This window comes from Mus caroli, chromosome 9 (assembly GCF_900094665.2).
Source record: "Mus caroli chromosome 9, CAROLI_EIJ_v1.1, whole genome shotgun sequence".
Taxonomy (NCBI): Eukaryota; Metazoa; Chordata; class Mammalia; order Rodentia; family Muridae; genus Mus; species Mus caroli.
Window position 1 is genome coordinate 33041672 of NC_034578.1, and position 17282 is coordinate 33058953.

Here is a 17282-nt window from a genome sequence, read left to right on the forward strand (position 1 = left end):
CCTTGGCCTGACTTTCAGGAGTGCAGAGATGACCTCTGGGATTCTGGGACAGACCCTGCCCTAGACATAGTGTCAGGGTTAAAGCTGCAGCTCAGGCAACACCTCTTTTCAGGTTCCAGCATTTTCTACCAGTTGGACAAAGGACAACAGGCATTTGAGAGACAAGTGCAGGCTATATCAGCACCCACTTGGATGATAAAGTCCTAGAGCAAACAGTGGGAGAATACCAAGGTCTAAATGGGAGGAAGGCTGAGTAAGTGAGCTCTCACCTGCAGTACAGGGAGCTGTCAGGAGAGGGCAGTACAGAGCTTTCTCTGTCCTCTCTATGCTCTTAGAGATAGACAACACACAAGGCAGATGTGTCAAAGTGGACCATTCTTCCCTCCAGACAGGCTAACAAGTCACTCCAAAAGCCCTCTACTTCGTCGCTTTCTGAGGGTGGTCATTTTAGTGGGGTGTATGCTGGGCCTCCAGTTTCTGTCTGGCCCAGGGTCCCACTGAAGCCCTAAGGGACCTCTAAGGCAGTCACAAGAAGAGAGAACTGTGCATCAGTATTTCGGTAGGTGATAAGGTTTACTGAAAACTCGTGGCCACATTCAGTACTGGTTTGGTGGATACATCAGAAGGAGGTTGCGTAACATTCGGCAGGTGGCAGGGGCTAGGAGGGAGATGTAGACATGTGTATCCATGTGCACGTATGCACACATGTCCGTGCTGAAGAAGGGAGCTTGTCACGGTGCTGAGTGGAAGAATTTATGTGTGGATGTATGTACTTTAACAAGAAAAATGAACCAGAAGAGGAAATGTTTTATCCCACTGTGGGTTGCAAAAGTCTCACGCCAAAAAGCTTGCCTTTCCTCTAGGTATGGCATCAAAAGGGAGTAAAAAAATGATTGGATCACCCAGATTATAAATAAGGTTATTTGTTTCTCAAAAATCCCTAGTAAAACATTAAATATCAGCTCTTTTGGGGGAGAAATACATTCATTTCCGGGAGACCTCAGAAAAGTGACTATCCTTTTGCTCCACCCAACCAGGTAGAGGAGGAGAAGGCTCAGAAGGTCACAAGAGTGCCCTCTGGTTGAGCCAGATAGCCATTCACATCCTAGCACTGAAGGAGATGGCCAATGCACACTTACAAATGAAACTGCACACCCATCACATTAAACCCAACGGAAAACACACGTGTGGTCAGTCCTGTCTTTCACAGCCACAGGGTGGGAGGGGACAGGAGGAGCAGATGCCAATCATGGTGTGTGTGGATCAGCTGGGCGCTATATCCCCTGCCATGTTGAGTCCTGAAGGTAAGAGCACTAGCACCTTCTTCAGACCCTGGCTTCCCATTGGGACAATGCTTCTTTCCAATGTTTCTTCTGCCTTCTCTGGAGAATAGAATGAAGGAGAAGGCCAGAAGCTGGTAGTGCCAGCTTGGGAGCAGAGGGATACCACGAAGACCTGTGGAGTGGAAAGAACCCCTAAAGGTTTATGGAGGGGGCTGGGGTCTCTGAAGAACTCCATCTGAGGGTAGGAACATCTAATAAGATACCATGGTCCTATTGTGACAGGAGCTATGATGTGATCACCTAGAGACTGCTGGGATCCCCAAAGTCATCTTAATATGGCTCCTGATCCAGGTTCTGCTACCTGCTTGGTCCTCGAGCTGACCCAGATGTAGAGTTGCTCTTAACCTCTTCAGGTTGGACCCACCTACAATGTATTTCCAAGAGAGGAAGAAGGAGTCTCTTTGGTTTCCTTCCCCCTCTCCTTAGTCCATGGCTGCTGTGCCAAGAGACAGGGTCCTGGTAGGGTAAGTTGGAGCCCTGTGCAGTCCATGTTCCACTCTGATATGCAGGGTGTGGGTGTTGTCTCAGGCCCTCCCACTCCTCTGGCCACTGGTTATGCATTTGGGCTCCTTTCTGTCCGTGAGTGTCTTTCAAGGGAGCTCAGATTCTCCTGGGGGAAAATGTTAGACCCCTTCTTTCTCATCCTTCCCTCCCAAGTCTGCCCCTTAGCAAAGGTTCGCTCTGCAAGCAGCACCTGTCCACCTCACAGGGCAGTGGCTTGTAAACAAATCAAGTCTTTTTCCATGCGCAGCCATGGGTGTCATCACTGGTATTCGGTGAGTCCAGATCTCACGCTGTCTTTCTTCACAGGCTGTTTGACTGGCCCCAGCAATGGAGTGCTCTGTAGTCTGAGGGTCTGGGACTAGGTTTTCACTGAAGCTTGGTGGTTGGAAAGGAGCAGGGTGTCTCCTCTGCATTTCTTCAAGCTATGATTCAGGGAAGCTAGGGCCCAACTTTCTTAGTGCTGCCTGCCCATATCTCCTCCCCTCACCCTGAACCCTCCTGATGACACTCCTTTCCTGCTCGGTGACCAGCGCAATCTGGGCTGCCTGACTACTCCAGGGAGTCACTGTGTTCTAAGCCCAGGTCGCTGACATTCGTTGTCTGTAGCTCATCAGCCTCCTCCTCTAGCTCCTCCTCTTCCTCTTCCTCCTCCTCCATATCATCTTCATCCTCTTCTTCTGTCCCATCCAATGAATCATCATGTGCAGCCATCATTGCCTGCTGCATGGCCATGGTGGCATTGTCTGAGGACAGGGACTGCAGGTTGTCCAAGTTGATGGAACCTGCATGGGAGAGGACAAAGGTTAGGATGAGGCAAGAACTGTGGCTTGGGCCCAGCAACCTTAGTGATGGACAGGGTGGATGGGCTGGCTTGTGGGATGGTGGGGCCCTTGTCACCAAAACAAGGTGTAAGAGCACCAAACCCTGAGTGAGACAATCCACCGGCATGAAGCTTTCTATCCCTCCATTGCTTAACTTCTGCACCATTCCAGGCAGCAACACTCCAGGCTACTACATATTCAGCATTCTCTATATAAGTATAGAGAGCACTTTTTAATTAATTAACTAATTAATTAAAATTTCCAACTATTTTGTAAAGCAGGAACTCTGAAACGAATTCTGAAGTGGAGGAAACTGAGTCTTGTCTTCATCTTCATCCTCTGCTAAGTCTTGGGTTCCAGATACTGTCACCACTGCTAGCACTGGGATTTTCTGCAGACTTGTCCAGCACCACCTCTATTTATTCCTAATCTACCTCAACAGATGGCAACAGGTCACAGAGGAACCTGTGTACAGCCATAGGCATGCAGATATGCATGTGCACGGATGTCTCCACCCTAGTGCCCACACAGCGATCTTCATGGGCCAACCTCAGAAATGTCTCGCTGATTAAATTATTCATTGTTTACCAGGAAACCAGCACGTTGAAGAGCATGTATGGAGGGTGTGATGGAGAATCTGGAAGAACAAAGCTTCCCCTGGCCTCTGTTCACAAGCCAGCTGCCTGCCTTGGTATTTATAGATGGCCTTGCCCTTGGAGAGCTAAGTAGATAGTGACTGTAATCAGAAACCTGAGAGTATGAGGAGCAAGGAGAAAAGGGCTCTTGCTGAGCAACCACTGACTCCAAGGACCACCCTCTCCCATTCCATTGTGAGCTTGCTTTAAGTTTGTTAAAACTTACATGAGAGATGAGCGTTGTGGCTCATACTTGGAAACCTAGCACTAAGAAAGCAGAGGCATAAGGATCAGAATACAAGAATAGCCTTGGCCATATGAGGCTCTCAGACTACATGAGATCCTGCCTCAAACAAAACAAATCACAGATAATAGCAATAACAAAAACAAACCAAAAATGTGCTCAGAACATCCCTTCTTAGTAAGCTCTCTCTCTCTAAAAACAAAACAAACAAACAAATAAACCTGGTACAAGCACTGTGGAAAGTAATGAAAGGACCCTGGGGAAGGAGACATTCACCCTTGAATCTTTGCTTTTCAGAACCCCCACCAACCCCAACTGAGGGCATCCTTAGGCCTGGTCTTACCATCAGGGTTCGTCCCTGGGGTGCCACCCTGCTGTTGCAGAACCCCAGCAGCAATGGAATTGGGCCAGAATCTTTGGGTGGGCCGGTGCTGAGACTTGATTTTCTTGGCTTTGGGAGCAGGATCTGGGTTGCTGGCATCAAGCATGGGCTGCAGGATGCGCCTTCTGGCATTGATGAACCTGCCCAGGGGTGATGGGGAAGACCTGGTTAGACACCATCTGGGTCGCATGGATAGTGTTGGGGTGAGCAAATGTGACATTTAAGCTGCTCCCTGCAAATGTCTATAGGCAGGGGTACTAGTCTACAGGTAAGAAATCCTATGCCTGAGAAGTTTGTGAATTACCCACGGTTTGGTGATCAAAGAGTCTGGGAAGAATGCATGAGGAGCTGTCAGAAATCCCTACTCAAGATCCACCAGAACTGAACAGAGAAGGGAAGGGCTGTGGACACAGTCACCAACTTTTGGACTTATAACAGGGGCCTAGCTTTAGGGTCTAGTACCTTCCGTCCATCCTGACAAGAAGCAGACAAGGACCCCTACATCCCTGCCAGTTCAGGAAGGCATCTCTCCCTCCTCATTCCTAGCTTACTTTGTAAAATGTTTTGGTTTCAGCATACATGGAGTTGGGTAGACCAGATAACCACTGCTGGATTGGATGTGCCTTTGTTATCTGATGTAAGACCCTCTGGTCTGTCTCTGCTGGGCTGGTGAGCCCAGATTCTCTAGCAGTGGTTTTGTTTTGTTTTGGTTTTCCCCCTAAACTCATAAGGTTTCCATGGATGTACTTGACCCAATTTCCCAGCAGAGGGTGCTGTGAAGCTGCAGTTGAAGCCCAGGCCAGGCTGACTCCAGCTCCTTGTATCTGGCCTGGCAGTGGAGCTGAGGCTGTGAGGCAGGTCTGGGCACTCTATCTCCTCTCCCTGCTCAGAGTTCCCTAGCCAAGCATGTGCTCCTGGATCTGAGAGCCTGTGAGCAGGTGATGCCAACTCACCAGTTGTTTACTTGCAGAAGGGTGAGGTTTGTCTGCGCTGCAATCTGCCTCTTCTCATCTTCAGTGGGATAGGGGTGCTGAAAGGAGAGAATGGCTAATGAGGAACTGTGGGCATTCGGAGGCTAGATTGTCCTGGTGTTTGTACCCAACACATGGACACAGCTCAGGGATTGGGAGCCGGAACTGGAAAAGGGCAATGCTTGCTCTTGAGGACAATGCATCTGGAGTGTACACAGAAGCTCCCACATGCCTTCGACTCCCCCAGCACAGTGCCACGCAATGAGGACCTGGGTGGTTTTTACAGTCAGTTCAGTATTGATTGCAGGCACTTTCCCCTGACTCTCACTTGATTCCCCAGAAAGGCAGGCATTCTCAGAGCTAGGATCAACCATGGTCTTGAAAGCCTGCAAAAGGCAGTACATGGGGAAGGGGCATGAATTAATACAATCTAAATTACTTGTTATTTATATCTACTATGTATCCAGATTTTTCCTAAGCATTTGGAGAGACCAGATATATACAGTGGTACACTACTGCCATAGGACCTTTTAATCCTTTGAAACGCTTCCATACATTTAACTTCATTTAAGCAAATGTATTAACATTGTGAGGTGGGCCAGGCAGTAGTGACACACACCTTTAACTCCAGCACTGGTCTATAGAGTGAATTATAGGACAGTCACTCAGATGATCCTACCAACTCGGTTCTTCAGACTATGGCTCTGTGTTCCCTTGCGGAGGGTTGAGTGGTACAGATATCTCCTGCGGTCTTGCATACTCTGGTCTGGCTTTGATTACACATTTATTCCCTCTTTTGAACCGCACTTCATGAGGACACAGTGCACATTTAAGAATGTGTCTGCACCATCTTTACACATAAATGACCACTGATAGAGGAAAACAAAGGCAAAGTTGGAGATGCTGAAGTTTCGGCACTGAGCACCGTAGAAATGTATGGGAAGGGAATATGCAGTGGCCAGAGCCACAGGAAGATGGCTGAGCTGGAAAAGTCTGATTGGGTGTGGTGGCTCATGCTTATAATCACAACACTTCAGAGGTGAAAGCAGGGTGATCAGCCTGGCCTACAAGAGACTCTCAAAACAATATCACCCCCCCCAAAAAAAAACCCACAAAAATAAAACAAACAAAAAACCTACCTGGAATCAGAAACAAAAGAAAGGGAGAACCTAAGGAGGAGGGTCTGGAGGCCACTGAGTGTGGAGCCAGACAACACTGAGTTAATGTAATTCTGGAGCTTTCTGAGGCTCTGGCACAAGTGCCTGACAGGCAGTAGGCATTGGGAGAGTCTAAAGAGACCATGGATTCATCCTAGAAGCAGAGAAGGAGACCTGGAGGTCTCAGGCATAGAGCACCAAGCCATCCAGCATTCTCAGACCAGGATCTTTCATTCTGCTCCTGTTGCTAGTAGACAAGAAATGCTTGGACTCTTTAAAGTCCCAGAGATTGGGGCTCCCAAGCTAGCTCTATTGTGAGACCTCAGGCATGGCATTTAACAAGACATTATTAAGTTATGTGATGATTAAATACTTGCAAAGAGTTTGTACAGTGAGGATGGGGTGACTTGGGCAAGATGTTTAAAGCTCACAGAGGGAGCAGTTGGAGTATTGCAGCCTTCGAAGTGCTGGCGTTAGCAGTGACAAAGGAAAGCAGCCTCTTCATCTGGCCTTCATGTCCCTTGACTAAAGCAATCAGGATCATGTGTTGTTTTAATTCACACCTCTGACCCTGACCACCACACCAGGGCATCTGATGCTGTGATTCATGCAATATTAAGAGTCTAACAAGAAGGAATGAACACCAGTGTTACCAGAGCCAATTTCATGCTAATTGGAAGGAAGCAGAGGGAGGCCACAAGGGGAAATGTCAGGCCGTGTAAGGGTGAACAGGCAGGGACCCTGGTGATATTCCCATCCTACTTCACAAGGGTCACAGGAAGGAGCTAAGCCTCCCTATCTATGGCTGCCAGAATCTTTCCCTGTTATCTATGGAGGATTGGTTCACAACCCCTCATGGACAGCAATATCTATGGATGACCCATTCTCATTCCATAACATAGCACCATATTTCCATACAGCCTATACATCCTACACAGACCTGGGAACTGAGCACTATGAAAACTCAGAGGAAAAGAGTATATGATGGCCATATTCTCCTTAGTGCCAAATATCGCCTCTAGATTACTGACAATATTTCAGATAACCATGTGGAAATAATCATTATAGCATATTACTTAGGGAAACAATGTTAAGAAAAAGAATCTGTATATGCTTAGTGCAATTTTTTTCAAGTATTTTCAATCCATACTTAGTTCAGACTGCATGACATAGAACTTACAGGTATGCAAGTTGACCACACATGCCCTCCATTACTGAACTACTACTGATATCTCTTCCCTCATCTTCCCACTGAAGACATTTCTGAGTGCCGCTGAATTTGTCACAGAGCAAATCCTCAGGGAGGCCTTTTCAGCTCTCTTAGGCCAAGGTGGTCATCAAGGCCTCTGAATAAGTGCATTGTGCTCATCATAAAGGGACATCAATAGCCAGCAGGAAACTTTGGACTACCCTTAGGCAGGAACTCTGGCTCATAAGAAGTTATCTCAATAGTGCCCAGCCCAGTCATAGGAATGGTCCAATGATGGTGTACGAGTATACAAGTCAACAGACACAACAAGAAGGACATGTGGATGAGGTTGGTTCTTGAGCAGAGCTGGGTCATCAGTTTACACAGGCTGGATATCTGCTGCTTCCTGAGTGCTAGAAGTCAGAGACACCTGAAAGTTAGGAGTTCACAGCTGAAAGGTGGAGGTGGGGGCACCTCTACTATAGGTAGTGTGTACTAAGGCTCTTTGGGCCATAGGAGATGGTTGGTTTAGTTGGGGAGGATGCCTAGGGAACTGGGGCCTCAACTGGGCTTTGAAGAATAACCGAACTACTCCAGTAGAGGAGATAGAAGCCTTTAAAGCAGAAGCCTTATACCATGACTTAGTCAGATGAGCATCTCTTCCCCTGTTAGGACCCCAGAGAGAGAAGTCTCCTAGCCTACTATGGAAGAATGATGCTTCTTGTCTCTAAGGAGTCTCTGCTTCTGGCACTGAAGGATTGAGTATCTTAAACACCGATCGACATATTTCCACCTTCTTGAAGAATGAGTATGGCTCAATATTCATTGATTGTTCTGCAATGGGTGGGATTTTTAGATCTCTTATGAGCACCCCTACTAACAGGTCCCACCACCTCTCTGTCCCAGCGTACCACCTCAGGAGGCACAGGGTGGAGGCTGTGGATGAGTAGAAAACAGTTAGCCCAGCTTTGGGAACAGGTGTGTGGGCCAGAACATTCCTGGCACCACAGTCAAGTCCTGGGGAGCAGTCCAGCTTGTACACGCCTTAGACCACATGACTCTTGAGGACAGAATCAAAATAGTCCTGGCTTCTGGACAGACCACAATTGAGTCAGTGCTACTTTTAGCACAACTGGAAAGGCTTGAGTCCAAGGACAAGAGAGGGAGTGAAATGAGATCTTAGGAGATGAGCATTGTCCCCTGGAAGCTGTCCTGTGATCACCAGCTGGAGGAACTCTGCTGAAGGCCAAAAGGAAGGGCCCAAGCTGCAGCTCCCTCCAAGTGAATGAATCTTCCTTGAAAAAGGTATAGCCCTGACTAGCAAAGTCAAGACCCTTCTCAGTACCTGCCTGAAGACTTCTACAACTGGGCACAGCTGCTTGATGGTGAAGAGCGATTGAGGAGCAGGTGGAGTCTTGTCTCACTCTCTGGTCACTGTTGGGCCTTGGCTACTCATTCTGTGTCTTTTGTCCTTAGCTTTCTCTGGTTAAAATGGAAGTAAAAAGGGCACCCACTTCTTGGACTTCAGAGTGATGTACAGGCTGACAGAACAAGAGTGTTATATCTTTACTGATGCATAGAAGCCTCTCAGACTCCTTCAGTTGAACACTCAAGACAAGGAACTTGAAGCATATGCATTAAGTAGGTGCTTTTTGGCTCCTTTGCAAACTAACCTAAAAAAAAACCCTCCTCTGCAGCATTCCTGATTCTGCCCTTTATACCTCCACAACTCTTGTTTCCTTGGAGTCAAAGGACACTGAAGTAGCCTCTAGTTTGAAGAGTGAGCTCTGGTCAGAAGAAACTAATCCAGCACTGGTTTTTGTATCTCTGGCAACTTCTTTCATTCAAGGTTACCCTGTGATGACCCTCCGACATCCGTAGCCCATGTGAATCTCACCATGTGGTTGATTGGGTCACAAAGGGACCTGTGATGTGGGGAACATCAACCTGTGGGTATCAGTGCCCATACTGACAGCAGACTCAGTAGGGAGTGGGCTTCCCTTTCCCAGACCTGCGCTAGAGCCTACCAAACCTTTCTTGCTTTCTCCCTCTTGGCAACCATGGGCTTGTTTTGGAGCCTTCAATCTATGGGAATGCCACTGCTCAGGAGGGCCTGGAACCCAAAGGGAGGTGCCCATTAGGGGCAGAGCTTTGAAATGACCATATGGTGTCACATCTAACATGACACCGATGCCAGATGCACCCTGATTTCAGAGATGATAGAGCAAGCAAGCAATCATGCAAGCAGACAAGTCATGCGTTGCTTGACCGAGGCAAGTGCAGTTAGCAATGGGAACAGTTGCCATGTTTAGAATGCTTATTCTTCCTTGTTTTTACTCCTACCCTTTAAAAACACAGAGAATTACAGAGAGCTATGCAGCCCAGCATCACCTACCGCCATACAGCAAATGCTCGCTACTCATCCACCCCTAGGGCAAAAGGTGGGAGACTGACCCACCCTGGGAGCTTCATCTACTTCCTTCCAACCACTCTCCCAAAGGCAAAACTTTTATGAAAATCACTTCCTTACTTTTCTGTAGGTCATTCTGTATGTCTGTCCTGCAACACAATGGCTCAGTTTTGCCTTGTTTTTGTTTGTTTGTTCATTTGTTTTGTTTTCTTTGAGACAGGGTCTCATGTCGCTCAGCCTGGTTATGAACTCACTGCATAACTAAAGATGACCTTGGACTTCTGGTCCTCCTGCCTCCAACTCCTGAGTGCTGAGATTACAGCCATATGCAACATTTTGTCTGGGTTTCAAACATTATATTGATGATGTTATTTGTTCACTCGTGGTTTTGAATGACTGTAGTTATTTGGTTTTGTTACTGTATAGGTTCCCACTGTGAAAACATCCTGCCTCCCATTTTGAGTCTATAAGCTGTTCTTTCTCCCTCTGGTTTCTATTTTAACACATTTATCACACTGTAATGAGAATGGTTCTTCTTAGCTTGCTTCCATGCCTGCTCCTATTCATCTTTAGCCCATGCAGTTCTCTCCTTCCTCCATATTCAAGTGCTTCCCTAGACTGCCTTCCACTATAGGGGTGATATGTTATCTGCTGCCCCAAAGAGACAGATTGTCAGTTTTTTGAGAAAAGGGACAGTCTATTTCTCTTTGTCTCCTTCCCATCTGCATAGAGGATACCTGACCTACTCTAAGTGTGTGGTGTGTGCTTGTTAAATAAATTTATGTGGAGGTTTGGGAGGGGGTGTCTGCAGGTACAAAGGAGGATGGGCGGTGATTCTCTGATTCAGACTCCTGGGAATTCTTCCTGGAGGCAAGTCACACTACTGCTGTTTCTTGATTGATTGTTGACCATTTGAGGGGCAGGCAGGAGAGGATACTTCACAGTCTATCAAGATAACCTGCTTCTCTAGAGGGGTCACAGAGATGGTCCTGTGGGTGTGGGTGAGAACATAGTTCTACATGGTTTGGATCCTGGATTTGCCTCTCCGTACCTCTAGACCTTGGGCATTTTTTTTTTCCTCCTGAAAAGTTAAGAAATCATTCTACTAGCCTCAGGGTACTTAGGGTAATATCTGCCATATTCTGTGTGTGTTTGTCAAAAAGAGATTAGAGAGGGAAAGAGAAAGCTTTGGATCATCGCGTGTGCTCTTGCTCTGAAAAAGCTACAGGTTGCCTGTTGGCAGTCAGCTGGAGCCCCATGCCTTCTGTGGAGGTGTTTCCTTTCTCTGAAGGGCTTCCTTTTCTGCATCCTTGAGGATGGCTCTGGGTCTTTGTACATGTGTGTTTTCTCCTAAGCAGTATCTCAGATTTCTTAGGGATTCTGTGAGGTTGTGTATGTCTTATGACAGTTTTAGAGGGCATCTCTGAAAGCCACTAATCTTCTGTGGAGTGCCTTGGGCCTCTCATGCCCTGGCATTCAGCCATCCTCCCTCGGGAGTCAGAAGGCAGCTTCTCCGGTCCAGTGAAGAACCGGTGGGAGAACAGTCTCATGCCATAGCAGAAATTTGAGGCCTAAGTTTCCTTGGCATCAAGAGATGGGTGCAGCAAAGAACACAGCCAGACAGCTTTCTGCCTCCCATTTTGGTCATGCTAAGGTACCATGTGGGTCATCAAATTCCAGGTCAGAACAGGGATGAAGAGAATTTCATGATGAGAACACTTTGAAGGGAGGGGTTAGTCCCTCTGTCAACAATAACTAAGATGTTAAGACAACAGGTAAAGATGATCACTTGAGAGATGATTGTCACCCAAAACAGACCATCCATACTCCACCCAATCCCAAACAATCCTTAAAGTCCACTGTAAATGCCAGTTCCTCTCTCTAAGCCATGCATCCTCTCAGACTGCTCTAAGTCCTGGGTACATGTGTGTTTTCTCCTAACCAGTGTCTCAGGTTTCTGAGGGATGCTATGAGATTGTACATGTCTTATGATGCGCCTCCAAACTGCTCAGAACCCAAACAGTCCTAGTGCCCAGCCTCTCCCTCTGGAGCCCAAGATGGTGCAGGTGTGTAAAAACAACAGTGCATTACCCCAGCTATGGCTTGGGGACACAGATTGGCCAAAGGTCCATGACTGGTCTCCACTTGCAGGTTATCCAATGACTTTACTATTCTGAAAAGACTGGGGAACTGGGCTCTACAGTGCTACCTTCACATGTCACTTGGGGTGCAGGGTGATCTTATGGTTCTGACAGCCTTTCTGTTGAATGCCATCTGTCTTTCTATGCTTTCAAGTAGATTCCTATAAAGTTATACAGAAGTCTATGGGAACATGTCCCACCTGTTAACAATAGTTACTACCCCCATTGAATACCCACAAAAACTGGCTACATTTTACTACTTATAGTATATAGAATGCCCACTATGTACTCACTATGTGCTGCCAAAGCACCTAGGAGTTAGGCTTTGCTCTCATGTCACATATGAGAAAAAGAATCTCAAGAGAGTTTAACAACCAGCTGTAGTCATGCAGGTAGTAGGGGCAGGTCAGTGGCAGGGTCCATATTTCCTGTATCTTAAACCAGACTAGTCCATCTCTGCTGCTAGCCATTTGCCAGACACTGTGCCTTAGAAGACATTACCAATCATCCTCAATACATAGTTAGATTTTTCAACTTTACATGATCTAGAATCACCTGAGAAGACAGTCTTAATTGAGAAATTGTCTAGATTAGGTTGGCCTGTGGGCGTGTGTGTGTTCAGGGGGTGTTCTCATAAGACTCAGACAACTATGGGCAGTACCATTCCCTAGGCATGGGGATCCAGACTCTATTAGAAAGGAGGAAGCTAACAAGCAAGCAATCTACCTCATCTATTTCTCTCTGCTTTTGACTGTGGATATGATGTGACTAGCTATTTAAAGTTCTTGCCTTGACTTCTTCATAATGATGAACTGTAATCTGGAGTCATAAGTTGAAATAAATCCCTTTCTCCCCTAAGTTGCCGTTTTCCAGGATATTTAACCACAGCAACAGAAACAGAATTAGAACAGCAGGCACTGCTCTATCTGCTTTAGGAAGAGGAACTAAGAGCTAGGGAAGCTGACTGACCCGTTGAAAGCCACAGAGCAAGTGGGACCATTTCAGGTCTATCTGCTCATTTCCTGATGCTCTGTTACTGTGTGTACAAATCTCTCTCTCTCTCTCTCTCTCTCTCTCTCTCTCTCTCTCTCTCTCTCTCTCTCTCTCTCTTCATGTCTATGTATGTAAATATGTGGAGGTCAGAAGACAACCTGTGGGTGTTGGTTCTCTCATTCTACCCTGTTTGCTCTGGGATTGCCCAACTTGGTGGCAGGCACCTTCCATGCTAAACCATCTTGCTACCTTTTTTGAAGTCTCCCATTCACTTCTCAGTACTTCTCGTACATCCTAGTCTCTTGTACCATCACACGGTCAGGATTCTCTGTTTAGGACATCCAGGCCCCTAGGTCTTCAAAATCAAATTCCCTGAATATGTCTTTGATGGTATAAATAAAACATTCCTTGCAGTATTGAAAGAGACAGGGCCTAGGAAATGTAACACAACTTCTAGATCTTCCTCTGGCAACCCATTCTAGCTTGACTTCTCAAGATATCATGTTAACAAAGTGTTCTCCACCAGAGATAGACATTCTTTACATGCAACTAGTCTTAGCTGAATGGAGAGTAGAATAGAAAGTCTGACTTTGAACTAATTCATGGTAAACTGGGAATGACTGATGACCTCATGGCCTTTCCACAGGTACTTGCTTCTCACAGTATAATTTAAAAATGGACATTTGAACAGAGCAAGAAGAGAAAGTAGCAGAAAACAAGAATGAACCTTATGTCACTTTGTTGATTTTTCAGACCAAGTCATATTATAAGGATCTCCAGAGGATACTGGAAGCAACTGAAGCAGTAGCTGAGCCTGTGTCAACTGAAGTATCTCACACTTATGTTCTATCCTCACTACAGCCTACTCAAGCTGGATGCTGCATTCTTAATTTTCATTCGAGGAAATAGGCTTAAAGAGGTCAAAGAACTCACGCCAGGACCTCTAGCCACCAAGTTCTGAGTCCTAATCAAGAGACTGGAATCTCTCTGTAGAACACATCACTAGGGGGCAGGTGGGTCCTGCCAGTGAGCTGGTGGCAAGACCTCCATGTACATAATTCCTTCAAGGCTTCGCCCAGAGCCCTGCCCAGGAAGATGGTGGAGAATGCAAAGAACATCTGTGGGGTGATTGACAGCACCATAAGGGGCCAAGGCAAATGGCTGGCTTTCGTCTTCATTGCCCTTCTTGACTAGGAATCCAGTACAGGGCATGAGATATAGCTGGATGTTTAACTGTTTTCTCCCAGGCCCTGATCCTAGTATGCAAGGCGCTAGGGATGCAGTAAGATAGTTGGGAAACTGATGAAGGCTATCAGAAACTCTGCTAGATCCACAAGCATTCAAAGCAGTGTTCCTCAGCACTCAAGATGGAAACTGCTGAAGTGTCCCTCAACTGAGAAGGGAAAAATGAGATGTGACCTAGATATACGGTGGAGTGCTATCAGCCCAAGATAAATGGACCTTGACAATGTGATGCTAATTCCGAAAGCACTTCACCACTGAGCTGTGACTCCCACCTCACGGTGGATTAAATTAAAGAACATAGTCATGAAGACCATCTTATGATCTACTTGAGTGAGATTTCTAGAAGGTCTGATCCACAAAGGAGTGCAGTAGAGTCTAAGTTGTTAGAGGCTGGGGGCGTTGGCTAATGGCTGTGGGTTTTCTTTTGGAAGAAGGAAAACATCTGAAATTAGGCAGGCGTGATGATTGTGCAAGGGTGTAAATATACTAAAACCTATGTTATCATTTTTTATTTTGGAGACAGAGTCTCTCTAGCCCAGGCTGCTCTTGAACCTGTATAGCTGTAACTTGCTTTGACCTAAAACTTCTGCTCTTCCTACCTCCACTTCTTCTGGGTGCTGGGATTACATTTATGTACCACGATGCCCAGTATAGTTCATGCTGGGGATCTGTTGTGCTAGGAAGGTACTCTTTCAACTGAGCCACATACCCCACTCTGGAATCATATATATTGAAGGGTAAAATTTATGCTATGTGATGTTCCCATTTAAAAAGTCATATAGAGGAAGCCCCTGGTGCTTCTTTTGCCCTCTGATTTTTTTTTTTTTTTAAAACACACCAGGGTTTATAAGAGGCCCTAGAGCAAGGCCCTGGTCTCTGTGTGGCTGGGATGAAGGTGGGAGTGGGCGGAGCACAGTTGGGCCCTGGCTGCAAGCCACATCAGCACAGCTGGGTCCTGGCTTCGAGCCATGCCAGCCTGATGAATAGATGGGTGAATGTGAAGCAGCTTTACTCCGAGGTCTAAAACCTGAACCTGGGTGCCTAAAAATCCCACAACTCTCCCACAGGTCTCTGGCAGAGAGGCTAGGGGCTCATCTTTGCTTTACCCAGACTTTGGTGTGAGCATTGCATATCTGCTTCCTGAGATCAGTGTGAAGGCAGAAGAGCTAAATGAATGGGAGATTAGAACCCTGGGTCACACTGCTATGGGCTGAATTCCTGCCTAGCCTTATTATCAGTGTGATCTTGTGGAACCTGAGCCTTCTTTGAGCCTCAGTTTTGTCATTGGTGACACAGGACAGTAGGATCTACCTGCTGGGGTGCTTGTGTGGATTTAAATGAGATGGCATGTAAAGTGTTGAGCATAGATCGGCTGCTGTGGGGAATGGTGGGTCCTGCTGGGGCCTGGGCTCTTCTCCAAGACCTCCTGGCACACAGAGGATCATCAAGTTTAGGAATGGAAGTATGTAGAATTGCTGACAGCTCAGGATGACTGACAGGTATCAGAAATAGCAGGTATTACAGCCAAGGAGGAGGAAGGGTGACTTTCTCTCCTCTGTGGGGAGGACCCTCTTCAGGGGCTTCCTGAATGATGTGGGTTCCTCTAGTCCTATTGCTTCCAGCTAGAGTTTAGCCTCTTTTGGCCAAAATGAAATAGCAAGAAAATGTCACCACATTCTTCAGGGACTGGAAACCTAATAGCTAAGGATGGCAGTGTTCCTATCTCCTTTCAGTCTTGTAGCTAAAAGGCTCTGGGAGTTAACCTTTCACCTCAGTGCTTTCTATCACCCCAACATACCTCTTCAACTGCTTATGCCACAGAACAGTGCAAACAACAGGAGGCCTGTGACAGGGGACAGAAGCAAGAGGAAAACACAGCTTCTGCCTGATAGGTCGGCAAGAGGAAAATCTAGTGTTTATAGAAGTGCTCAGAATCAAGGTGGCCAATTATGGGATGTTCTGTGTTTCACCTGCAAACCATCCACTGGCTTCAGACCCAGGCTGGGGATGAATGGAGCATTTTGTAGAAGCCTCACCAACCACATTTACCGCTTATCAGAAAGTCATCTGTGCTTGATTCAGACTGGTGCATGCCATCTACACACGAGTCTGTGATCTGTGACTTAATGAATGAACTATAGCACAAAAACAATGAGTTACTGTTGCTAAGAAAACTATGTAGAAAGCTTTGGAAAATTTGAGACTCAAATTTGCTTTAAAATACTGACTTCTGCCGGGTGGTGGTGGTGCACACCTTTAACCCCAGAATTTGGGAAGCATAGGCAGGTGGATCTCTGAGTTGCAGCCAGCTTGGACTACAAAGTGAGTTCCAGGACAGTAAGGGCTACACAGAGAAACCCTGTCTCAAAAGACAGAGCAAGAGAGAGAAACAGAGAGAGATAGAGAGAGGCAGAGAGAGACACAGAGAGAGAGAGAGAGAGACAGAGAAAATGCTGACTCATTTTGATTGGGTGGGAGACTGGAATAAAGATCTACAAAGATCCTCTAACTAGATTAGATTCCCAAAGTCACTGTTCTTACTCCACCTGACATGGAGTTGGAATTTGGAGATGTTTTATTCTAAGAAAGGCTTATGCAAGTAAAATGATACAGTTTAGTAAGAAAAAGATGTTGGCTCTCTACCAAAATTAGCAAATGAATATATGTATATCTTTTAAATTAACATAAACCTTGTCTTTTGGGTGGCTGTTCCTTTTTTAGGTAGCCTTTCAAATTAACCAGCCCCTAAACTAGTTCTGCTAACTGAGCTGGAGACAGAACATTGATGGTTCCTGGATGTCTGTTTGTCCTTCATTCCTTCTCTTCTCTCCTAAAGCTCACAGCCAGTACCTGCCCAGTGTCTGGAACTGTGAGTGGGGTTTCCCAAGAACTATAGCCCCAGGGTTGATTCTCGAAGCAACAATGACAATATCACGGGCAATTTAGAGCTCAGCTGTTTGGACGAAGTCTCGAACCTTATCCTTCATTACAAACCTTATCCTTCTTACAATCTACCATGTGAATAAAGAATAGAGAAGTAGGGTTGGGGACATGGATCAAAGGGTAAAGTGAGTGAGGACAAGAATCTGGATCCATAACACCCATGAAGAAGCTGGCTATGGTGGTTTACCTGCAACTCTAGCACCAAATGCTTCTCTTCAGACAGGGTCTCACTATGCTGCCCCAGCTGGCTTGGGACTTGCTACATAAACCAGACTGGCTTTGAACTCCCCTACATAGTCTCTCC

At 46.4% G+C, this 17282-nt stretch overlaps 1 protein-coding gene across 6 annotated transcripts in view; it reads right to left on the reverse strand.

Annotated features, from left to right (window-relative positions):
- Positions 1–551: 551 nt before the first annotated feature.
- The window catches only part of Pknox2 (PBX/knotted 1 homeobox 2), a 259037-nt gene continuing 242306 nt past the window's right edge, over positions 552–17282 (reverse strand). For 4 of the 6 annotated variants that reach the window (XM_029481797.1, XM_029481799.1, XM_029481798.1 and 1 more), the window contains 3 exons: positions 4883–4959; positions 3891–4069; positions 562–2629 (listed from right to left, as the gene is read on the reverse strand). In XM_029481797.1, the coding sequence (XP_029337657.1) occupies positions 2397–2629; positions 3891–4069; positions 4883–4959 (489 nt within the window). In that variant the 3' untranslated portion in view covers positions 562–2396. Of the gene's footprint in view, positions 2630–3890; positions 4070–4882; positions 4960–17282 lie in introns of all 6 variants that reach the window. The other 2 variants (XM_021173027.2, XM_029481800.1) reach the window with 2 other exon arrangements.